At 44.2% G+C, this 23,735-nt stretch overlaps 2 protein-coding genes across 4 annotated transcripts in view; one reads left to right on the top strand and one right to left on the bottom strand.

Moving 5' to 3' along the window:
- The window catches only part of myo1ha (myosin IHa), a 25,888-nt gene extending 4,990 nt beyond the window's left edge, over window positions 1-20,898 (top strand). For 2 of the 3 annotated variants that reach the window (XM_053653756.1, XM_053653755.1), the window contains exons 4-33: window positions 10,797-10,952; window positions 11,155-11,270; window positions 11,466-11,664; window positions 11,935-12,015; window positions 12,249-12,428; window positions 12,669-12,767; window positions 12,864-12,977; window positions 13,110-13,181; window positions 13,300-13,419; window positions 13,513-13,580; window positions 13,792-13,897; window positions 14,101-14,181; window positions 14,311-14,402; window positions 14,850-14,944; window positions 15,127-15,173; window positions 15,272-15,352; window positions 15,656-15,999; window positions 16,134-16,247; window positions 16,351-16,427; window positions 16,822-16,890; window positions 16,999-17,083; window positions 17,255-17,417; window positions 17,544-17,627; window positions 17,807-17,900; window positions 18,006-18,061; window positions 18,178-18,313; window positions 18,572-18,642; window positions 19,010-19,107; window positions 19,290-19,389; window positions 19,765-20,898. In XM_053653756.1, the coding sequence (XP_053509731.1) occupies window positions 10,797-10,952; window positions 11,155-11,270; window positions 11,466-11,664; window positions 11,935-12,015; window positions 12,249-12,428; window positions 12,669-12,767; window positions 12,864-12,977; window positions 13,110-13,181; window positions 13,300-13,419; window positions 13,513-13,580; window positions 13,792-13,897; window positions 14,101-14,181; window positions 14,311-14,402; window positions 14,850-14,944; window positions 15,127-15,173; window positions 15,272-15,352; window positions 15,656-15,999; window positions 16,134-16,247; window positions 16,351-16,427; window positions 16,822-16,890; window positions 16,999-17,083; window positions 17,255-17,417; window positions 17,544-17,627; window positions 17,807-17,900; window positions 18,006-18,061; window positions 18,178-18,313; window positions 18,572-18,642; window positions 19,010-19,107; window positions 19,290-19,389; window positions 19,765-19,791 (3,225 nt within the window). In that variant the 3' untranslated portion in view covers window positions 19,792-20,898. The remainder of the gene's footprint in view (window positions 1-10,796; window positions 10,953-11,154; window positions 11,271-11,465; window positions 11,665-11,934; window positions 12,016-12,248; window positions 12,429-12,668; window positions 12,768-12,863; window positions 12,978-13,109; window positions 13,182-13,299; window positions 13,420-13,512; window positions 13,581-13,791; window positions 13,898-14,100; window positions 14,182-14,310; window positions 14,403-14,849; window positions 14,945-15,126; window positions 15,174-15,271; window positions 15,353-15,655; window positions 16,000-16,133; window positions 16,248-16,350; window positions 16,428-16,821; window positions 16,891-16,998; window positions 17,084-17,254; window positions 17,418-17,543; window positions 17,628-17,806; window positions 17,901-18,005; window positions 18,062-18,177; window positions 18,314-18,571; window positions 18,643-19,009; window positions 19,108-19,289; window positions 19,390-19,764) is intronic. The other variant, XM_053653757.1, reaches the window with a different exon arrangement.
- On the bottom strand, window positions 20,124-23,735 carry kctd10 (potassium channel tetramerization domain containing 10). The gene is made up of 7 exons (XM_053653758.1): window positions 23,610-23,735; window positions 22,615-22,828; window positions 22,320-22,489; window positions 22,100-22,186; window positions 21,973-22,025; window positions 21,672-21,867; window positions 20,124-21,514 (listed from the first exon to the last, which is right to left on the bottom strand). Exons 1-7 carry the CDS (start codon window positions 23,610-23,612, stop codon window positions 21,296-21,298), a joined length of 942 nt encoding a protein of 313 aa, XP_053509733.1. The 5' UTR covers window positions 23,613-23,735; the 3' UTR covers window positions 20,124-21,295.

The following is a 23,735-nucleotide window of genomic DNA, read 5'->3' as shown; positions in this document are numbered from 1 at the left end:
ATCCACCCCACACACACACACACACACACACACACACACACACACACACACACACACACACACACAGTTAAGTGTAACTTTACACTGAAGCTTTGAGGTGCAAGCCGCAGAAATGACACCTCAACACCGCACACAGGGTTCAACAGCTGCCTGTTGTTATTGTACAAAAGCCACTTTGCTGCATGACACCTGGCCATCATCATACCATCATTATATCTAATCTTCTTCATTCTTTCATGAAACACGAGAAACGCAGTGAAGACGTCTCCGTGGTGTTTGCTCGAGACTTCCTATTGGCCATCTGTTCAGAACGTGTCAGTACAGGTGAATAACCAGTATGACCTTTAAAAAAAAACAACAGCTTCATTAGCTACGTTTTACTAACAAAGCAGAACAAACTAAACCCGGCTTCTCGTATTTCTCAGCCAGAGTTTCTCTATTGTATCCTCCGTACATGCCAGTCTTACTCAAGCGCTCCCTTCATTATAACCAACATCTAGTACAAACCGAATAAACCTTCTGACACGAGCAATGCTTTTATCCGAAGCAGCATATAAATGTACTCTTGAGGTCACTAGCACAGAGCAGTCGTGTCCAAGCCGAACAGCGAGACCGTAACCCTGAGAGTCTAACCCAAACCTGGAGTAAAAGCTTTATTAAACCCAGCATCGCTGCCCCGCATTAACCTTCATCAGGATTATTCCATGAAACTCTCTCTCACATGTAAAGAACGCCACCGTTCCTGCTCGCTCAGGTCAGGACTTCGATAGTAGCAGGGAGAATCACATCACATCGCCCCGCACCGCGTCCTCGGAAAAGATTAGCATTTCAGACGTCTCATCGTGACCCTGCGGCAATTAGAGCGAAGCTACAAGTGGACGGAAGAAGGGAGGATTTTATTTGCTCACTGATGCAAACCGTTAAGTGTCCCTGAAAACCAGGAGGGGGAGGAGGAGGTAGTGCACCTCGGACCTGATGCTTTCTGACACGTCCATTCAGGGCCAGAAATGATTCGCTCGCTCTTTTTTCTTTCTTTTTTTTTTTTTTTTTTTTTTACAGGCTGCCCGTTTCAGTTTACAGAACAAAACAAAGATGGAACTTTGTTGAAATACATGGAGAAAAATGGAACGGTCTGGTTTATTCCTTTGCTACGTTTATCAAATCACCATTTCATCATCTTTTGGCAAAATTTAAAACGTTTTATCAAAATCCGTTTAGTTTTTTTGTGGGTTTTTTTTTTTCAAAATGTCTGTGCTAAAAATCCTGCGTTCTTTTAAATCCGTGTATTCTTACTATTCTTATTCATTTGAAGGTGAAATGCAACAGCGGTCATCCAAAGGGCAGAAGAAGAGAAAACGGAGTGTTTTTACCTGTAGTCCTCCTCCGAGTTCTGATTATGTCCTGAATTTGTCATCAGTCCTGACATCCTGTCTGTACAGCCAGCGTCAATCATTTCCTAACACGAGACACGTCGCATGTTAAACACACCTTCTGCGTCATGCTTAATGAACACAGAAGAGAAATGAAACAGGGAGAGGGTTCAAACCTGAAAACCTCACTTCCTTTCAGAAACCGAGGGAAAAGGTATTCGATTAAATTCTTACCTAATCGGTGTTTAAAATAATAACATAATATAATATTAACATTTCTATTCAACGTATTCCAGTGTTAATAAACTGGTGATAAAAATGGCATCATGTATAAATTTTTAGCATTTAAACTGATAGATTGTACATCAAACCAGCAGTTATTAGATTCAGATTCAGATTCAGAACGTACTGAAACAGAGGAGAAGTGGAGGAACAGAGTGGTACCTGATATCTGCTCCTCAGACCTGACCCTCTAACTGAGTGACAACCTGACCATCACCTTCAGCTGTCAATGATACCATACTATTACTGTTACTACCCCTCACCTGTGATCATATTCACACTGAGCACGAGACACAGCGCTGGGAATGAGTCGGTTCTCACCTGTTCTGCTGCACTGAATCAGGAGGAAGTGTGCTGTGAGCTGAGAGATGCGGCGGTTCAGCTCTCCCGGTCCCTCAAACCGTTTTTTAAATTTCCCTCTTCATTCAGCGCTGTCCAGGGGCGAGAGAGAGAGAGAGAGAGACTTGCGCATGCGCGGTGCGCCCTCTGCTGATCCGGCTGGAGAGCGAGTCGCGCGCATGCGCAGTGCCGTTGAGGAGCCGAGAGGCGCGTGCGCAGCGCGGATAAAAAGCAAAGCGCAGCTGGTGCGGCTGTAATAACTTTTTTTTCTGCCCCCTCTGTGTTAATTAGGAGAATTTTCACACAGCTTAATTAGATTTGGGTAAAAATCCGCACTGCTCAGGTTACTTATTGCTCTCTGTTTCATTTTCCCTTCAGAGTGCTTGGAATGAGTTCCCGGTTGTGCACGCGCGTCTGTAAAATCACGTTTAAACAAAAAAAACGTTCGCTTTTAACCCTCTGTTCATGTTCTTCTTCAGAAGTCTATTTTACTAACCATTCTTCTGCTGTAGGAACACTCGTATAGATAATCCACGGCAACATGTAATAATATTAAGAATATATTTAAAAAATATAATAATAAAACCAAAATGAGCTCCTGTGAGAGTTTGTTTATAAAGCGCTCCGTGTCGTATCCGTGTCGGTGTTGCTGTGTGTGTGTGAGAGAGAGAGAGAGGCTTTAACAGGTGTAAATGCACACATTGGGCGCCTCTGTAGGGCGCGCGCGCTGCAGCGGGAAACGGGCGCAGAGTGGCGCGCGGTATTCAGCAGCGCACGAGCCCATTTCACTGAGACTAATATCTGACCACACACACCCTTTCACACTCCAGCGCCTCAACAGCAGAACACTACAGAAAGCCACAGTTCTGATCAGAGTAAACACTGCGTGTTCTTTAGGACTCGGGTTTGTTCTGTATTCCTGAATAATCGCGCGCGCGGGGGGTGTTTATTATAAATCTCCAGGGTAGATGATGAGATTGTGTCATGCAGATTATTATTATTATTATTATTATTATTATTATTATTATTATTATTCTACAGGCTTGTGTAATAGACGTTAAGCCCATGTTGTATACATGTTGAAACCTGCTGTATTGTTTGTTAAACTCTGTGAGAGTGCATGTAGATCTGATATGTGTTTCCTCCTGCTGTAAAGAGGGTAGAGAATAAACCAAATGCTGCACCGTTTTGACTCCAGGCCGGTGTAATCCTGAGGGAAGATGGGCGTTAATTGACTCTGAGCCCTTTGGGAGTTTACAGATGGCGAATCCGCCACGTCACAACGATCAATGCGGAGTAACGGACAGAAAGGAAACCCGCCCCGAGCCTCCTCCGGGTCCTAGCGCCGTCAGGTCCCTGTCCTCGGGCTCCACAGAATAATGGAAATCAGTAAGGCCAGAGACGAACTAATATAAGTTTACTTTTTAAAAAAAAAAAGAAAAAAAGATTGATTTATGTAGGTTTTTAACCTAAAGCTAAAAGCGTTACGTAGAAGGATCTTGGTGGTGGAAGATGGGTAATTAGTTTATTGTGGCATCAATATAAATGATTAAAGAATCATGGACTGAAAGGTTCTTCAGGGAACCAAAATATTCAGCGCTCATATCATGTGTGGAACCGTGGTCAATGAAAACATTTGTTTCTGACTGTTTGGCAGAAGTCTGTTTTTTTTTCAATAAAAAAAAAATGAAGCATATCTTTAGTATTTATCAGGTTGAAAAATCACCAAGAAAGAATGAATTCTATGGATTTATGCAGAAAATGAACACTATGATGTCATCCTCTTCGACATAACTGTAACAACAATCAATTAATAATAGTTTGTGTGTGTGTGTGTGTGTTATTTTTGTTTCTATAATCCAATTCAGGGTTATAGTAGAACATACAGAGAACTCAGACACTACTATTGGGCCTACTATGTTTATTTCTATCATGTATTATTATTTTATTAGGAATTTATGATCTGTTATGGAGCTGCTACATGTAGGATTATCCTCATTACAGGTTGGACACCTTATTTATCTTCTATTCCTTATTTATCAGTGTTAACGTGCTGCTCATTATAACTTACATAGTGGAAATAATCTCATTCAAAATAATTATACACTCTGTATAAAATTAAACCAAACAACTCGTTGAAATGTTTGCTCTTTGCAGATGTGAATAATTGGGGTTGCGAGTATGAGCCAAAATCTTGAGTGCTGTTATTATGTGTAAACAAATATTTGTTACGAGCCTCCAGTGAGCCTCCCCCAGTCATAAGACATGCATTGTAGGCTGATTGGCATCTCTGAATTGTTCGTAGTGTGTGAATGGGTGTGAGAGTGTGTGTGCGCGATTGTGCCCTGCGATGGGTTGGCACTCTGTCCAGAGTGTTCCCCGCCTTGTGCCCAGAGTTCCCTGTGATAGGCTCCAGACTCCCACGAACCTGTGTAGGATGAGCAGCACAGAAACTGGATGGATGGACATCCAGTGAGCGGTGGTTCTGAGGTCGGAAACACCTTGTTAATGAGAGACATCAATGAAGAATGGCCAGACTGGTTCGAGCTGACAGACAGGCTACAGCATGATAATGCACCATGTCACAAAGCAAAATTAGTCCCAAACTGGTTTAATGAACATGACGATGAGGTCAGTGTTCTTCACTGGCCTTCCCAGTCACCGGATCTGAATCCAGTAGAACGCCTTTGGGATGTGGTAGAACAGGAGATTCGCAGGAAAAATCTGCAGGAATTGCATGATGCAATCATGTCCACATGGACCAGAATCTCAAAGGACTGTTTATAACATCTTGTGGAATAAATGCCATGAAGAATGGAAGCTGTTTTGAGAACAAAGGGAGGCCCTACCCAGTATTAGTACAGTGTTCCTAATAAAGTGTTTGAGTGTGTGTATACATGAGGAATTCAAATGTATGCAGCAACATAATACTCACTAGTTTCTAAATAATCTTGACTAAATAATGCAAGACTATACACACACAGGACCATAAAAATAAAATGGGGCAGTCCAGTGGTGTGATTGTGTAGAGTCTGTTTAAATTATATGAGACTGTAAGCATGAGATATGAGTATGTCACTCCAGGTGGAACCTGCCACTGTAAACATGTGCAGCATTGACACGTTATCAGCAGAGGAACATCATAGTTTATAAAATATTATCTTAAGGCAGCTTTGGTTCCACTGCTGTGTCTTTAGCTTCGCTCTCTCAGACCCCATTAAAGACGTCACAACCAGGGGTCAATGGTAGGGTCATCCCCTTGACCCTGCTGAAGACCTTTGGTCACGTTCACAAGTCCCATTAAACCCTCATGCCATCCCAGAGAGGAACCTGTCAGTCCTGTCATCATTTTTATCATGCGTTCATCACCCCCCTGTGACGCGTATTTGGCGCATGTCAGAGCCAGTTGCCTTTGATTTCTTTTGAAGATGCCACCACACACATGTTCAAGAGTGTGACAGTGGAACATCTGGAGAGAATATGCTTTAATTACCTCCCAAAACAACAACTAATATCGGCAACGTCTAACGGAAAGCATAGAAATATTCAGCATCAGTGAGTCATGAATGTTACCTTTATATCGAACGGAAACAAGCGCGGTTATGCAGAAAGAGGCACAGAGCTGTGTTATGGGAAAAACGGTACGGCCTTCTCATGAGAAAAAATACTGATAAAAGAAGACAAACACAGCAAAGATTTAAGACAAGAAGCAGATCAGAAAATGAGAGAGCCCGAGAGGGAGATGTGGTTGGATTTTCGGTGGGAACGCAGCAAAGCCTGTGTCATAATACGCTCTTATTCTCTGTTTGGAATCTCTAATGAGAGAATCAAATGCTGTGACTCATGTGTAATGGGATTTGCAGAGTCTCGTGCGGTACCGGGGCCCAGCGGGCGGCTCAAAGCCTGTTAAGGTTGGACAAGCATTACAGGCCTAGAGGGGTGTGCGAGTGTAAAGGGAGGGTGGCAGTCTAAGCGGTGTGAGGGACCCCGACAACACTGTTTGGCAACGGGACAACTGTGACTGTGGAAAGCTGCAGATGGAAGAAGAAGAAGGCCTTCTTTTACCATTCCAGTCATCAGGGCATACTGTACGGTATGCTCATAATGCCAAACTTTGTCATAAATTGTAAGACCAGTAGATGAATTTCTTCACAAAAAGAAAGACTTGCAGTCAAATAATCTGAAGAGCAACAGTAGGACTTTATGTTTTAGTTGTGCCAGATCATCTGAGGTTCAGAACTGACCTCCTAAACTACCTGAAGATTCCAGTCTTCTCTATAAGGAACTGGTACCGAGTTTGGTTTGAGTATAAAGTCCACAGTGTCCTACCATGATTGGTGAACATCTAAATAGTCTAACAAACCAGACTTATAGAATTCAGTAGAGTCTGGCACATTTCATCAACAAATGTGGCCAAGAATTGGCTCCTTTCACAGAAACAAAAGATTTACTGACATGAACCAACCATCCTGGTCACAGGAGATAATCTTGCCATTTACTTCTTCACACTAGATTCTTTTATGAATTTTGGAGATGTGATTTCGCACTGAAAAGTGCATATACACGTTTCTGAAGTGCAGAGAGCCAATCAGACTGTGGCTTTCAGTATCCTGATGCTTAACGCCAGAAAAATCCAGAAGAGTGTGGGTTGGAGCACCTGATGCTAACTTCTAAATAACTCAAAGCATGCAAGGCAAGGTTTAAATGGAGTAGCTTATTGTCTTTTCCGTGAACGCTCAGACCATCTGTGGTGAACAATAGGGACATTGGTTTTTTCAGGGTTCTCAACACCCAAATCCCGAAAGGCCTCAGTGCTGCTCCAACACAGCTGGATCAACTCAGAAGTTAATGATCTAATGTAATACAGTAAACCATGGACTCTTTCGGCCTATTATTACTGAGAGGTCAGTGGTGTGGAGGAATGGTGTTCGTCATGGTGACACTCTTGTTAACCGTTCTTCTGAAATCCACTGAATAAGTGAGTGATTGGGTGTCATTGCATTTCGCTAATCAAAGATCTGTAAGTAACCGGACCTGCATTGTAGCGCAGCGCCCATGGACGAGAGGCTGCTCGGAGGGAGTGGAGGACTAGTGAACGAGTTTGGATGGATTGTGTTTCTGTATCTTTGTTGCACCCAGTAGATTAGGAGACACCCAGTTAAACACTGAATAAGATCTGCTTGCCTGCAACCCTGAGTCCGACCAAGCCATGAATGATTTAGCATGCAGGCTCTGTAGCTCGAGCAACTGAGTGCTGAGACAGGTGTTCACATGTTCACACCAGCTCTGGACGGCCTGATGATGCTAACATGAGGAGAGGAAGACTGGATTTCCAGAAAATGCAGTAGTGAGGATATTGGAAGTTCTATAGAACACTTGAAATTGGACAAAAATGTACCGGAGCTGCTGAAACTGGGCAAGCTGAAGTGCTCCGAAATACTGGACCTGGGCATATTGGACTTTCAAATTCTGTGGTTCTACAGGCTACTGGAACACATACGTTTGGAGGTTTCTGTGGATTATAAGAAGTGTGAACATTCTGATGCTCTTGAGATCTACCGGTTTCATGATCTATGGATCAGGGTGATCGCGGGCTATTTTGGAGTTTCTAAGGTTCTACAGAACACTGATGGGTGGATTCTGATGATCTGAAGTCCTGAATGGAATTTTGCTCTTCTTCCGTGGCCCTCACTAGCATGTAGACTGCACACAGACTAGCCTGTATCTAAATGTGGCGACTCCAGGGGAGTTTTAGGGAAGATTAGGAACACGTAGCCACTGGTCTATACAGCAGCTGAGATGCAGGTATAATTGGAAGGATGTTAGTGTGTTCTGTGTGTGTGTGTGTGTGTGTGTGTGTGTGTGTGTGTCTTTTTAGCCAAATTGTACTTTTTACCAAAAAGTGGAGATTTTGTGTCATCGTTATAATGTGTGTACTAAAGTTACATCCATCTGAGAGTAATACCTGGCCTTATGTGTACAGCTACACACACCAGAAACTTCTCTAATCACATGAAACCTCAGATGCTATTTGAAACTTGCACAATTTGCATAGTCCTTGTCTTTCACATTAATTACACATGTCTATCTCTTCTAACATTGTCTGCTTTTACAGCATGAGCGCACCTTTCACATCACAGCTTGGTCACCTAAGCCTGTCACATATTCTGATCATGATTCCATCAGACGCATCCCTGAAGGTTTAATGCCCACTTTCTTCAATAAGAATGTAACAGGATCCCACAGGTCACTTCAGGAGATCCTCTCGTGGATAGTGTTTCTTCCTCTTTGGCCTAGCCTACTTTAGAAGATGAGTATCCCTATCTTTTTCTCTCTCTCTCTTCCCACTCTGACTCTTTCTGTCCCTCAGATGAGGTCATCTCCGCTCAGCTGTGACGGACACGCTACACTAAAAAGAAGAACCATCTCTTAATTAAGACACTTCACCACTCAAGAAATGTGCCACACTACCTGGTCTGACAGTGCAGTGATTGAGTTGATGAACCTTTTTGTGAAAATGTTGAACATCCAGGAACGCTTTGGAGCAGTAGCTGCATTGAACGTTGCATGAGCATTGCAAGTTCTCCTGAAAGACCATTCAGAGTCTCAAGAGTAAAGCATTGGCTTGGTCTCATCCTCTGGACTCGGAACTGGCTTTTCCTCTACTAGTCCATGTGCTCGATCATACTCGATGTGTCACATTCTTAAGTGTTAGCATCCCTTCTGTCCCTTGTTCCATTGTTCTCCTGTTCAGCACCAAGTTCAGCCTGTTCCCATGTAACAGTGATGGCGAATCAGAGAGAAAGTGGAGTTTGGGAAGTGTGGGGGTGTGGGAGTTCCACCCTCTTCACAATAACCGCAAGACTGAGATTAGTTTTGACATCTCAAATGGGGGACCTTCAATGATATTGTTCACCTGCCTCTTTGGCTTAGACCGAGGGGTGAGCGGGGGGTGGTGGTGTGTTGGGGTCGGTTCTGAGGCCATGATATAGATGGGGTGACAAAGATGATGTGTTCGTGTGTGTGTGTGTGTGAAACTATTGGCCGACAGGTGGGAGGAAATCACACTTAGCGATTATAGGCTTGGTGTAGTGTTGCTACAGGTCGCAACCAAGTCAAACTCGAGTGTTCAAGTCAGGAACACACATTGTCCCTGAACTTTGGGCTTCTGTAGTCCATATTACTGTGCTGCTCATAACAAGTCCCCATTGTTCGGTCGCAGGGCGCTCTAATTGGACACGGACCGTTACAGCACTATTTAGTCTCAAGAAGGCCTCATTTCAGAGTCTCTGATCAGACAAACACAGGGAACCCTCCCTCCTTCACTCCCTCCCTCCCTCACACCCTTGCCCTCTCCTCTTTCTCCGTCCCTCCATCTTCCTCCCGTAGCCCAAATAGGCCAAATCTCCTCCTTTGTCCACAGACTGGCCAGTGTGAAATTCACTCTGACGTTAAATGTTTTCTAATGAATAAATTTTGAAAGGATATGCAGAGGGAATATATGTAATGGAATGTAGACTGCATTTTAAAAGCTTTTTCATTGTCCATCCATTTTTTTTTCTTCCCTCCCTTTTTTTTTCCAGGGGAATTTACAGGACAAAAAAAAAAACAAAAAAAAAACTGGCCTCTTTCAGAAGAGAGCTAATGAGGATTCGGTGTGTGAATTTGGAGCAGGAGCAGGATTTCAGGAGGGCTTTGATTCGTCAGATTAGATTTAATGTTTCTCTTTTTTTTCCCCCCTATTATAATTTGAAAGTCAAATAACTTGTGGTTCTCAGCATTGAGGGGGAAAAAGAAGACATGAAAACGAACAGAAGAAAGGACTCGGAGATATAAAAGAAAATGTATCTTCCAATATATTGTAAGGGTTTCCCTTCCTATACGCTGCTATATCTACAGTCGAGCTCAAAAATATTACTCATGTGAATGAATTCATATCCCGGAGAAAGAAATATTAAACTGTGAGGAAAATCTAGTTTTTGAATGTTTTATTTTTCTACTTCAATAAGCAAACAATATCAAATATATCCATGCATTTAAAAAAATATATACATTCCGTCTTGTGGACTTGCTTTAAACTCAGATCCAATCAAAGCTGTCCCTATTGTCATATTCCAGATCCGAGCATTATAGATTATATCCAAGTTATAGATTTGAACATTTGTGCTGAAGAGCCAGTCAGAGCTCTAGTATTGTACAGCGCTTTAAAATGTATTTTAAAGAGGATTTTAATGTATTTAAAGACCACCGAACTGGAGGTGATGCGACACGAGCAGTCGGCGTCATCTGTCCAGCAACCGAGAGCTTGTTCATATGAGATTCGGAGTAAATTATGCTGTCAGTCGTACAGACCTGAGAGGCAAGGTCATTGTAATTGGATCTCTCATTAGACCACATATACAACAGAAAGCCTTTCTAACATCCCTTAGTTAAACAGTGGGAGGTTATGCGGTTGGATTACCACAACTCCGTTTTGCATTTCTAAGAATCCGTCCTCTTGGTCTGAGATGTATGATTGACCGCAGGTACCGCAGAACACATTCTGCTGGTTCAGCGAATATGAATGACATGTTTCCTCTAAGCTGCTTTACAACACACCTGGCATCCCGATCATGTGCATCTTTGGTGTAGTCAAGTGAGCTCCAATTATAATCCGTGTCATATAGTTTAGGTTTTTTTTTTATTGGCTTCTTGGATATGTGCAATATTATCTATGCAGTGCTGTTTATAGGAATGGAAGAATCCTGGTCTGAACTGATTACATCCAAATCATGAATCAGTCTTAATCTTTTCTCTGATTTGCAGAAAGGAAAAGGTAAGCCACGTCAGTTGGACCTGGAGCGGGCGCTGACTGCCAGAGACCGAGTCGGTGTCCAGGACCTGGTGCTGCTGGACGCCCACAACAGCGAGACAGCCGTTCTGGACAACCTGAAGAAGCGCTTCTCCGAGGACCTGATATACGTGAGTTTGGGTTGACCTGAAAACCGAGTGCACTCAGAGAGCAGACTTTTCCTTTCACCTCGCTCCCTGACTGTCACTACTGACCACGAGCTGGGGAAAGTAGGTTGCAGTAGATCACTGCGGTATCATGGCCTGTCTTAAAAATCTATAGTTATGGCATGATGTATAGGATTATCACCTCATTTTATTTGTCTTTTTGAAGACTTATATTGGAACCCTTCTGATCTCAGTCAACCCGTACAAAGAGTTGGACTTCTACAGCAAGAGGCACATGGACCTTTATATGGTGGTCAACTTTTATGAGCTTCCACCCCACATGTAAGTCTGTCTGCACCATGTTTCTATCTGTCTTACATGTCTCGTGTCTCATTATCCATAAAGACCCAACCCATCTACTCTACAGCTGGTACTGTAATATGCCAATTAGTCTCAGGTGTTCTTAAGACCTCAGCAGAAGCCACCATGCAGCCACAATCTCCATCTCCTTATGCATTTATTTCTCCCTCAATGCAGCTACGCCCTGGCGGATAACGCCTACCAGACCATGCTAGCGGAGGCTAATAACCACTTCATTCTGATCTCTGGAGAGAGCGGGGCGGGAAAAACCGAGGCCACTAAGAAGATCCTGCAGTATTACGCTGTTAGCTGCCCCAGTAGCTCCCTGCTGAACTCCGTCCGGGACCAGATGCTCATGTCCAATCCTATCCTGGAGGTCCAATCTGCCGCTTTTTACTTTAAATATATATATATAGTGTGATTTGTATAATGTGATGATAAAATATGAAAAATGATTATAGTTATAAATACACTAGTTTATTTAATGTAAATACACACACAGGCTTTCTAGGATATTTGCTTGGGTGCTTTATGTACCTCTAAGCATCATGAAGTTCTTCCTGATTAAATAAGATGAATTCTTATTAGAGAAGTTCAAAGTGTAGGTCTTTTATCATTTCATAAAGTAGCTTCGTTTTCACGTCAGGCTTTTGGAAATGCCAAAACACTGAAGAACGACAACTCCAGTCGCTTCGGAAAGTACATGGACATTCAGTTCGACTGCCAGGTGAGAACAGGTTTCACAAATATCTCTCGCTGTCTGAGTTATTTTACTATTTTACTGTATTTTATTACATTTTTTTTGCATTTTGGTGTTCTATTAGAGATCACTGTTGCAATAAGATAAAACATCTACTGATAACAGTGAATGAAGACGAGTAGTAATGGATTCGCTTTGATTCTGAATGCACTTTATTTCCTGTGTTTGTAAGGTTGGAGCTCTGTCCTTTGTTGTTGTAGGGCGATGCAGTTGGAGGTCACATCCTCAGCTATCTGCTGGAGAAATCGCGCGTGGTCCACCAGAACCACGGCGAGAGAAATTTCCACATCTTCTACCAGCTGCTGGAGGGAGGAGACGACGACCTGCTGAGACAACTGGGCCTGGAGAGGGACACGCAGCGCTACAACTACCTGCTACAGGTAGAACAGATTTGCTCCACGTGCACACACACGAAAATAGGGCATGGAAACGGCTTTCGGGGCTCCGTGTCCATTGGTATTTTCGATTGATCCGTTGTAATGATGTAATGATTATTTATAGTGTATTTTAAGTGGATTGCTGAAATATTTAACAGAAGTATTTTTTTTTCTTTCTGTAAACTATAGTGGAGATTTAGAAGGAAATGTGTTGATGTTTGCATTATTTCCGGACTCCTGCAGGGGGAGTGTGCCAAAGTGAGCTCCATCAACGACAGGAACGACTGGAAATCAGTGAAAAACGCCCTCCTGGTCATGCACTTTGGTCTCAGCGACATTGAGGTGAGAACATCACAGAAGTACAGTGTGAGACTGCGTTTCAGGGCGTAGGACTGTGTGTGTGTGTGTGTTGTGCACTTAACATCTGTGTATCTATAGCATCTGTTTGGAATCATCGCAAGTGTTCTGCACCTGGGGAACGTCCCGTTCGACAGAGACACCAAAGGCAATGCTGTCCTCAACTCCAACGCTGAACTGCGCTGGGTATCGAAGGTACTATATTATCACACACACACACACACACACACACACACACACACACACACACACACTCTGAATCACACATTGTACGACTGGATATTTAGAAAGAAACATGATGATTGAAGGTTGCTGCTTTCTGTGCAGCTGACTGGGGTCCATGTACAGGTTCTGACCGAGGCTCTGACCTACAGGAAGATCGAAGCTAGAGCAGATGAGGTAACGCCCCAAACTCACACATCTCCTTGACTTCATCAGTAAATGAGTGCAAGGTTTAAATTCAGAATGCTGTAATATTGTTCCGCTCTATTGTTCTGTAATGTTCTGTAATGTCCAGGTTCTGTGTCCCTTCACCGTCGACCATGCCACCTACGCCAGAGACGCCCTGGCCAAAGCCATTTATGGACGCACCTTCACCTGGCTGGTCAACCGCATCAACGAGTCACTCGAGAATCAGGTCAGGGATTTTTTTTTTTTTTAAAAACAGATAATAAACACTACTTCTGAATGAACTCAACCCAATAACTGGTTCTGATCATGACGTTTTCAGGACTCGAGCAGAAAAACGGTTATCGGACTGCTGGACATCTATGGGTTTGAGGTCTTCTACGTGAACAGGTACGTTTATGTGTCCTGGTCTGTTATAGAAAAATATCATGACTGCAGCCTCCATTCAGAGTTATTACACTGCTGAATATATTCCCCTGTTCATTATTAACGCTTAGCATGCTAATTAAACACCGCGCTTCATCCATAATGAAGGATGTGATCCCTGTACGTGTGTCATACAGAGTGTATTGCTTTGCAATGGTGTGTGTGTGTGTTTCAGTTTTGAGCAGTTTTGCATTAACTATTGCAACGAGAAGCTCCAGCAGCTGTTTATCCAGCTCACGCTGAAGGCTGAGCAGGAGGAGTACGAGGCCGAGGGCATCGAGGTAACACTTATTAAGTCCATTCTGATTAATCAACACAAATAGAGTACACTCCATCATACCTTCTAATAGAACTATCTCATATGGGATGAATCAGAATGATCGGACTAGTGTGTCATCCAAAATTGGACAGATGTTAACGTCATGTTATACTACTGATAATACATGTAGGGTTTGTTTATTTTGTGTGTGTGTGTGTGTCTCAGTGGGAACCGGTACAGTTCTTCAATAATAAAATCATCTGTGACATGGTGGAGGAGAAGCACAGAGGGATCATCTCAGTTCTGGTACAGAAACTGTAATAGTTCTGGTTCTTCAGTAACGTGCCATCACTGCACACTGGACTAGAGGGTGTGTGTGTGTGTGTGAGAAGAGCCGTGGTGTAATCTCATCTTCCTTGCTGTATTCTTGTTTAGGACGAGGAGTGCTTGATGCCAGGCGATGCGACAGACCTGACCTTTCTGGAAAAGATGGAGAAGAAAATGGGCAACCATCCTCACTTCATCACGTGAGGCAAAAAAAAACACGCCCTTTATTGCTGGCTGGAGATTTACTTTCTCATCCCGAAGCACTTTCTACTTCTTTTATAACGAACTGTGAGAATGATTCACACTTCAGCATTGTGTTCATGATTTCTCAAGCTTTGGAAAGAAACGTACCCCTTAACCGTAATGTTAACAGCTAGTAACGGTGAGATTAGCGAAGTAGCCGTCTAACGAACATTAGCTAATCAGCTATTAGATAATTACACACGTCTATATTTACCCAGTTTTTCCACTTCCCACAACAGCCCGAAGTGTGAGGACCGTCTCGAACAGTGAGACGAGGTCATCAGTGTCGTTCGGCTGTTGTCCCGCAGAGTTTACTCCCAGTTCTAATCTAACATTAATAACATAATCAGATTAAGATCTGGGTCATGAACGCTGATCTCAGTAATCTTCTGATGGAATAACAGACAGAAGCTGGCTGATAAGAAAACCCGCAGGACTCTGGAGAGAGGCGACTTCCGTCTGCTTCATTACGCCGGAGAGGTGACGTACTGCGTCGTGGGTAAGACACGTCACGTTAAACGCCGCTTCTGAAGAACTAGAGAACGATTATTAATATTTCAGCGCACTGCATTCATCATGCATCATAAACAAAATGTACTGTTTTATTTTTAACCCACTTTCTCTCTACTGGGGCCTTGACCTCTTTGCTCTAAGCTGTTTCTCCTCTCACGTTTTCTACAGGCTTCATAGACAAGAACAATGACCTGCTGTACAGGCACATCAAGGAGGTGAGTGTGGAGAGAATTCAGCCTGGCTCCGCCCACTACACAGCGTATATTCTAGAGGAGCTGACGTGTGTGTGTGTGTGTGTGTGTGTGTGGGACAGGTGATGCGGCAGTCGAAGAACTCTATAATGCAGCAGTGTTTCTCGTCTGACGAGGTGGACAGCAGGAGAAGACCCGAGACGGTGAGACACTGACAGGTGTGATGAACATGAGACAGCCAATCAGAAAGCAGTTTTAAACCCATTACCAGAGTGATGGACTTGGATCTTCAGAGCATGAGCTTCTTCACCAGCTGGTTTTATCATCATATTCCATTATTGTTACATGATGATGCTGTAATAGGAGAGTTTCTCTGATATTACTGTCTCTCACTAGCGCCACAGCTGTTGGACTGAAGCAATAGCAATTATTTCAAAACAAATGAAACTGGATCATGGTAAGCTAAATCAATCTCAATCTCAATCTCAATCTGACCGTGAACGCAGGTGGCGACTCAGTTTAAGAACAGCCTGCAGGGACTGACTGAGATCCTGATGGCGAAAGAAGCCTGGTACGTTCGCTGCCTAAAATCCAACGACGACAAGCAGTCAGGTAAGACTACACACACACACACACACACACACACACACACACACACACACACACACACACACACACACACACACACGTGTGAATTCGTGTTTACATCTCGCACACTGTCTGTCCGTCTAGGTAGGTTTGATGATGTACTGGTGAGGCACCAGGTGAAGTATTTGGGTCTGATGGAACACCTGAGAGTCAGACGGGCCGGATTTGCATATCGGAGGAGATACGAGGAATTTCTCAAGAGGTATAATTATAATATTGTGTTTATTTTCATAAATCTACAATAGTTGGGCCGTCAAATGATAGTGTTTCAGATGAGAATGTTTTTCAGCATGTAATGATATCGAGACCCTCGGTGTGTTTGTGGTGATGCTGCAGGTATAAACCTCTGTGCCCTGATACCTGGCCACACTGGAGGGGAGTTCCTGCTGAGGGAGTGGAGAGACTGGTGCAGCACCTGGGGTACCAGCCTGATGAGTACAAGATGGGCAGGTATCGCACACACACACACACACACACACACACACACAGACACAGACAGAGCATTAGACACATCATAGTCACGACAGTACATTTTGACATTTCCTGTCTGCAGGACCAAAATCTTCATCCGCTACGCCAGGACACTATTCGCCACTGAGGACGCCTACGAGATCTGCAAACATGAGCTGGGTCAGTAAAGTACGAGTATGGCAGAGTACGAGTCCGGTAGAGTACGAGTCCGGTAGAGTACGAGTATGTTAGAGTACGAGTATGGTAGAGTACGAGTCCGGTAGAGTACGAGTCCGGTAGAGTACGAGTATGTTAGAGTACGAGTATGTTAGAGTACGAGTATGTTAGAGTACGAGTCCAGAAGAGTACGAGTCCGGTAGAGTACGAGTATGTTAGAGTACGAGTCCAGAAGAGTACGAGTCCGGTAGAGTACGAGTATGTTAGAGTACGAGTCCAGAAGAGTACGAGTCCGGTAGAGTACGAGTATGTTAGAGTACGAGTTCAGCGAGACGGTAGCTTGCTCGAGGACGTGAGATGTCTCATCATGAATATCCGGATGTGTTCTGTGTTGTAGTTGCAAAGATACAAGCAAAGTACAAGGGTTACCGGACTAGAGAAGAGTTCAAGAAACAGAAAGAAGCGGGTACGTCCTTTCCTTTCAGACGATTCCTAAAAATGAACGGTAGACGCCAATTCTTCAGCACATCTTATTGGACACATCGTAATGAGACATAAATGTTCTTACCTCCAGCTACTAAAATTGAAACGTGCTGGAGAGGAGTTCAGGCTCGGAAAGAGCGAGAGAGACGAGCCTGGGCCGTCAAAATCATCAAGAAGTAAGTGGCACACGGGGATGTGATGAAATGGACACACAGGGAAGTGAAGTTCTGTTGTAAGTGAGCAACTCGAATAATCGGGCTGATACTGAGGCTGAACTTAAATTCTTATCTTCCCAGTTTACCCTGTGTGTGTGAAGGGTTTTGGAGTTTGACGTGATTTCGTTGTAGATTTATTAAGGCTTACCTGACGCGTGGCGAGGCAAAACCCACAGATAACTCCGAGTACCTGGCGTTCGTCAGACAGAGCTACCTCAAAAGGCTGAAAAATAATCTACCGGAAACCGTTTTGGACAAAACCACGTGGCTCACACCTCCACCTGTAATGAGAGAGGTACCGACACGTCACGCTGTAGTGTACTCACACGTCTTAATACTCCATTAATAACCTTCATATATCCATTCTTATTAACGACATGGTCTGCAGTTTTGTTCCTGTCTCTTGTTCTGGTGGTTGCAGGCGTCGGAGATGCTGCGGAGGCTGCACACGCGCTGGTTAGTGAGGAAGTACGTGCGAGGGATCACCCCGCAGAGGAAAGCTCAGGTTATAACAACGACAATAACTTTATATCATATGTTTCAGACATTTTTCATGCAGGCTGTCAAACTGTATTACAGTGTAGCAACATGACGCATAAATAAACGCTTTGCTGTGATACTGATGACATCACGAGGTGTCTGTTTATAATGTTAATAATGTAATGATGATATTTCTCCCGCTAGCTGCAGCTGAAGGCGGTCACCAGTGCCATCTTTAAAGGGAAGAAGGAAAGCTACCCTCAGAGTGTCGCTGTGCCTTTTGTGGACACCAGGATCAGTCAGTACATTACATCATCATCATCACCATTAGTGTCATCAGAATCGCAAAAGCATGTGTAAATCCTGCGAGTTTGACGCTGTCGTCTCTTTAACCTCCCTGTAGGTGAGCAGGACATTAACGAGCGCGTCCTGCAGACGATGACGCAGGAACGCATCAAGGTACGTTGTAGGACTGAGTGTTAATAAATCACGCTGGCTGTGGAACTGAAACTAGGCGTGTTAGAAGTCCAAACAGAGCAAAGAGAAACCATCAGCTTATCTCGTATGCACCGCAGTACAGCGTTCCTGTGGTGAAGTACGACCGGAACGGGTTCAAGCCGAGACCCAGGCAGTTCATTCTCACCCAGGTCGCACTTCACGTCGCAGAAGAGGCCAAGATCAAACAGAGAGTCGAGTACGTCTCACTCAAAGGTGAGCTATGAACGATCACATTCTGTACTGAACACACTTCTGGGGGTTTGTGTTTGTTTTTTTATCAGGGTTTGCATTACATTATGGACACAGATGAAAGTAATACATCATGTGTAAATGCTAATCAATGCTTCTCCATGGACCAGGTTATAGAAATTGAATCATGGTAGCAGTCACATGAATTCTAGTGTTCACATTCCGTTGTTTTTAGCGTGTTCTGTTGGTGTGACCGTGTTGTGATGTCGTTGTGTTCTGCAGGTGTTTCTGTCAGTAACCTGGGAGACACTTTCATGATCCTCCACGTGGTGAGCGATGGCCCCAAACAAAAGGTACCGAGATCGGATTGAGCGTCTAGACGTTATTCACAGCATCACTAGCTAAAGAATGAGCTTTACTGTAAGAAAAGAAACGACAGCACATTTAAACTTCCTGTTTGCTGCGAACACTTTAATCTTTAATCAGATCACTGTAGTGTGACTTCAGATCAAACCTCTGTAGCGTTTGCGAACTCAGAGCGTAATCTCTGTAACGCCTCCTAAACATCACGTCAGGTCCAAGTCCGTTCGCTCCGTTTGTCTGATTTACTGCTAAACTGTAGGCATAATATCTAGCAAAGACTGTTTATGATGTCAGAGTGAACATTTTCTAAAGCTACAGTTGGAGATTAATATTTAAGACCGCCCTGTCCTGCATTAGGGAGATCTCATACTTCAGTGTGATCACCTCTACGAAGTCGTGACCAAACTGAGCGTGCTGGCGAACAAGCAGAACGCCATCAACGTGCTCCAGGCAAGGTGAGAACTTTCACTAATGACCCATTTCTTTATCTTCAATGTTTCAGAAATAATTCATTAAAACAATGAGTTGAATATGAATTATTACATCTGTCCTTAACCCTGTTATACAAACTAAACTTCCTGTGATCTGCGCTCCGTCATGTATCCGGCTAACGGTCTGACATGTGGTCCTGTTTAAGTATTAAGTTTGAGATCAGCGGAGGTAAGGAGAACTTCGTGGACTTCAGCACTGGACAGGAAGCCACGGTGTACAAGGACAAAAACGGCCATCTGATGGTGGTGAGAAAACCCAACCATTTTCCGATAGTATATACACTCGGTGGCTAATAATCGACATGAATTAATGTTTGTGGAAAAGAATGAGAAGTTCAGCAGGGGTCTCAGTATTTACACTTAGAGACCCGAGTTCTAGCGATTTAACGTTTATGCCACATCGCTGTTCAATTTTATTTCACTTTAATCCTTACTTGGAAAAACACTATACTCAATATTAATGTTGTTGAATTACTAATAATTTAAACCTGAATTAAATAATACTGCCTTTTGACAAACTTCATTTAACTTTAACATTATTTCTGGTTTATTAACGCTGATGTTTGTAAAGTGTCGGTTATGTGAATGTGAATGTAAAAGCATTAATCTTGTTTACTTCAGGTCACACCGAGGGTGAGGTCCCGCTGATGTGAGTCCTGAAGAAGACCAGCTTCTTCTGTCCGATATAAACATCTAGCTCAGCTCTGCAGGGACAAAACTATCGTTCAGGTTTTTAAACGGACTTTAATTCAGCGTTTTCCTCTTTATTATTAAGTTTAAACGTAGCTGGCTTACACACAAACAGGGTTTTCCTCCCCAGTGGTTCCTGCTCTTCAGTCCTCATTTAAAAATCAACTCATAACCTGTAATCATAACCGATTTCCTGAACCTGTAACACGGAGCCATATTTACGACAAGGTTTTATACTTAAAAAATAAATAAATAAAAAGACGAGCGCAATAAAAAGATTCTGGTCTTGGAAAATCTGTAGAAATATTTATTTGTGATAAGGAGTGTATAAATATAATTGTATGTAAAACATTTCTTAAATCGTGTGCGCTTCTGTACAAACATCTCTACAGTATACAGATTACATAATGTTCCTTTAATAAAACTAGCCACAGACACAATGTGACTGCACACACACACACACACACACACACACACTAAACAAGAGACATAGTTTAACTGAAATTCTATTTAACAGACTTCACTGATCTAGGATCAGCTTTCATACTGTAGCGAAAATAATACCGAGCATGCCGCTTCTGGACCAGTCACGTTACTGCTGATCCAGGACCAGTTCTACACTTTCGATACAAACTATACTCATGTGAAGCTGATCCTGGATCTGTGAACTGTGTGTTAAACCACAGAGAAGGACCCCGTAATGTATGGGGGCGGGGAAGGGGGGTGGCAACGCTCCATCAGTATCTGAATAATACAGTTACATTCCACTACTGAACCGTCCACACGCTGCAGTTCGTCTGGGTTTCACTCGCTCAACACAAGAACTCGGAGACCCACGGAGAGACGCGACGTTACCTGCCTGCCGTTAATTCATTCATTAATTAAACAGCACACGGTGAAGTGACGCCGTGTAATCCACCACATCTAGTACGCATCGCTGACATGATTTATAGGGGGAGTTATTGCTCAGCGTGACCACAGCCTGCTTTCTAAAGGGGCGAAATGAGCACAATGCTGCCCTCTGGTGGATAAAGAGTTACAGCATCTCTATTCTCAGTGCATCAATAGCAACGAAAATCAACAAATCCGTCGCCACAGAGACGCTGGTCACGATGCTCGGAAGTACAGGAATCGTAGGAGCAGTTAATACGCGACACACACAATACACGACCAGATAAAAGCGAACGCTGCCCGACTGCAGTGACGTGTAGGGCCGAACGTCAAAGTGCCGAGTTTAAGACTCCTGACTGCTGCTCACACCATCGATAAGAGTCAACTCCATCACTATTCAAAATACACGCCGTTCTGCGTCGGGTCAGAATCAGCTACATTCGTTCAGACAAACAATACGACGGGAGGGAAGAGAAAGAAAGCACGTCAGACGCAAATCGAGGGGGGCGGGGGGTTGGGACTGGATGATTAAGGCACAGGGGTTGTAGGTCAGAGAAACGAGGATTAGAGGTCACTGGTGGTGATGCGTGCGGTCGTCAGGTCGCTTGACGTGGATCCTGCGCACACGGTCGACTCGTTCGCGCTCCTCGTCCTCGTCCAGATGGTGCGAGCGTCCCGCAGCGCCCCCTGTCGCCTCCAGCAGAGCGTTGTCGGGCCCGCGGCCGTCCTGACACTCGTACAGCAGGATGTTCAGCGTCTCCTCGTAGATCCGTGCCTCGGGGAACTCCACCTGTGTTACAGCGGGGCCACCGATACAGATTATAATTCAATAGGAAATACCCAAAAAACATCAATTTACAACAACACAGCGCCTAGACTCCATTTTAATCAGTAATAAAGCTCTGACGGGGTTAAACACAGGGCGAGTTTCCCTTCCTGCTCCTTACCTTGGTCTGCTTCTTCTCCGTGGCGTAGACGATGGAGGTGCAGCACACCTCGGCGATCTTCCTGCCCTGGCCGTAAAACGACCAGCAGCAGATCTCGTCTCCGATCACGTCTTTAATGAAGAGCACGCGGCCGTTAAAGCGCAGCGAGAGCTTATCGAACAGCTCGATGTTCTTCAGCATGTTGTCGTCCGAGTTACTGGGGAGAGTGAGATCGCGGTTAATAACATCGGGGTTTACACACCTGAACCCTGACTCGTTCCTCCGAGGTAAATGTTCACGTAAACGTCACGCTCACGCTCACCTGGTGTAGGAGTACTTATTGTTGCTTCTGTTGTACAGGAGTTTAACGGTAGGCTGCGAACAAACAGATCAAACTTCGTTATCGTTTTCTACGCCGTTGAAAAGGAAGAACGGGAGTCTCGCTGTACCTTATTTGACGTGGCGATGAGCTTCTGCTCTTCTTTAGGGGAGGTCACTAACGGCACTTTGCAGAAGGGCTCGTAGGCATCTTTGTTCTAGAAGGATTTTTATAAATATAGATTAAGACGTACAAACTGTTCTAGTGACAAACTTATAACTTCAACAGTCTGTTGTGTAAAGGTGTGAGATATATGGTGAGTTTGTATGAAGGGTGTGTGTTAGTGCTACCTGCAGCGCGGCCTGACACTCGTCCACTAACCCCTGCACCAGGTAGTACTTGGCTTCAGCCAGCAGCTCCTCTGTCTCTCTCCTGCTCTCGGGCAGAGGCACCACGCCGTCACGCAGGTAATTCAGCACGGTGCCGAAGTGTTTCCCGCATCGGTCGATCAGGATCCAGCCTACAGGGAGACACGGAGCGTACAAGAGCGTCACCTCCTCTGGAAGCGTTTAACAGATGGGTTTCATCATGAAACTGCTGTGTGTGTGTGAGAGAATACGCGAGCGTGGGAGTAAACAGGAGTACCTTCGCTGTCGGTGAGCACCTCCATGCGGCCGCTGAACATGGCCTTCAGCATGGTGTCCTGCTTGGTGAGGGTCTGCATGGTGGTGTAGTAAAGAGCTCCGCCCACGTTCAGCTTCACGTACTTGGAGCTCGGACTCGACCCCTTGAACGAGGTGGTCCGGGTCGTCGCGGCCGGCACAGCCGAGCTCACAGCACTCTCTCCTGACATCTCTTCCTGTTTCTCACACACACACACACACACACACAGTGATGACTACAGGGGAAACCGAGCTGTAATCTGCCCGGATGTGATAACAAGGGAGAGGCAGGAAGTGTGTTTAATATGACCTTTAACAGCAGTGCCATGTTCATCTCATTGTATTACATGTTTAACAAAAAAGATGCTCAAGTAAACATGTTTATCAATAAAACACATTACATCATATAAACTATATATAACGTTTAACTTATCGAACATTTAAATCTCTTCTGGTTACAGACCTTTTAAACCCACCTGCATCGTTACCAAACCCTTCTTTAGCGCATTACCCCTGTTAGTTTTAACCACCCGTTTTCCGACAAGCCCCACCTCCTGCGCGCGGACAGACGCGTGCGTCGGAGACCTGACCTGTCCGCTGATTGGACAGTTCCGTGTCACGTTTTAACTATTAGCCAATCCTCACCTAGCAGGCGGGACTTGTTGAAATACAGGTGGAGGAAAAATAATAAACGGGAAACAAAAATGAATAATGATGGTGTATATAATTCATCGTTAGCTGTAGAAGAACTTTAAGTGTATTTACTGCGAGAAACAATTTACAAACAGCAGAAAACTGGCGCCGGCGCTGTTAGTTAAAGCGCCAGTGAAATATCAAACGCAGCTGCTCCAAACCGCCTGGAGGAAGAGTTAAACCGCTCAAACTAACTACACAAAGATTAAAAATGCTGTCGTGATTAAACTACAACATGGTCAGTGTCAATACTGTCAAATTAAGAGGAAAAACACGGTGTTTTACCATAGAAATCCTTCCCAACGCTTTCGGGCCCTGGAACCTGCCTGGGATTAACTACTTCCGGTTAGAGCCTGAGCATGCGCACAAAGCCGCATTCTTCAGCGGTGACGTTTTTCACCCAGTGACGTC

The sequence above is a fragment of the Ictalurus furcatus genome, chromosome 22 (genome assembly GCF_023375685.1).
Source record: "Ictalurus furcatus strain D&B chromosome 22, Billie_1.0, whole genome shotgun sequence".
Classification (NCBI taxonomy): domain Eukaryota; kingdom Metazoa; phylum Chordata; class Actinopteri; order Siluriformes; family Ictaluridae; genus Ictalurus; species Ictalurus furcatus.
This window is presented reverse-complemented; position numbering and strand designations above follow the sequence as displayed.

What these genes read in the sequence shown, in the direction of transcription:
- kctd10 (XM_053653758.1), bottom strand. An exon ending in TCATCGCCACGTCAAATAAG is followed by an intron (nt 22,026 to 22,099) that starts GTACAGCGAGAC and finishes GTTTGTTCGCAG; the next exon opens with CCTACCGTTAAACTCCTGTA. An exon ending in AATAAGTACTCCTACACCAG is followed by an intron (nt 21,868 to 21,972) that starts GTGAGCGTGAGC and finishes CACTCTCCCCAG; the next exon opens with TAACTCGGACGACAACATGC.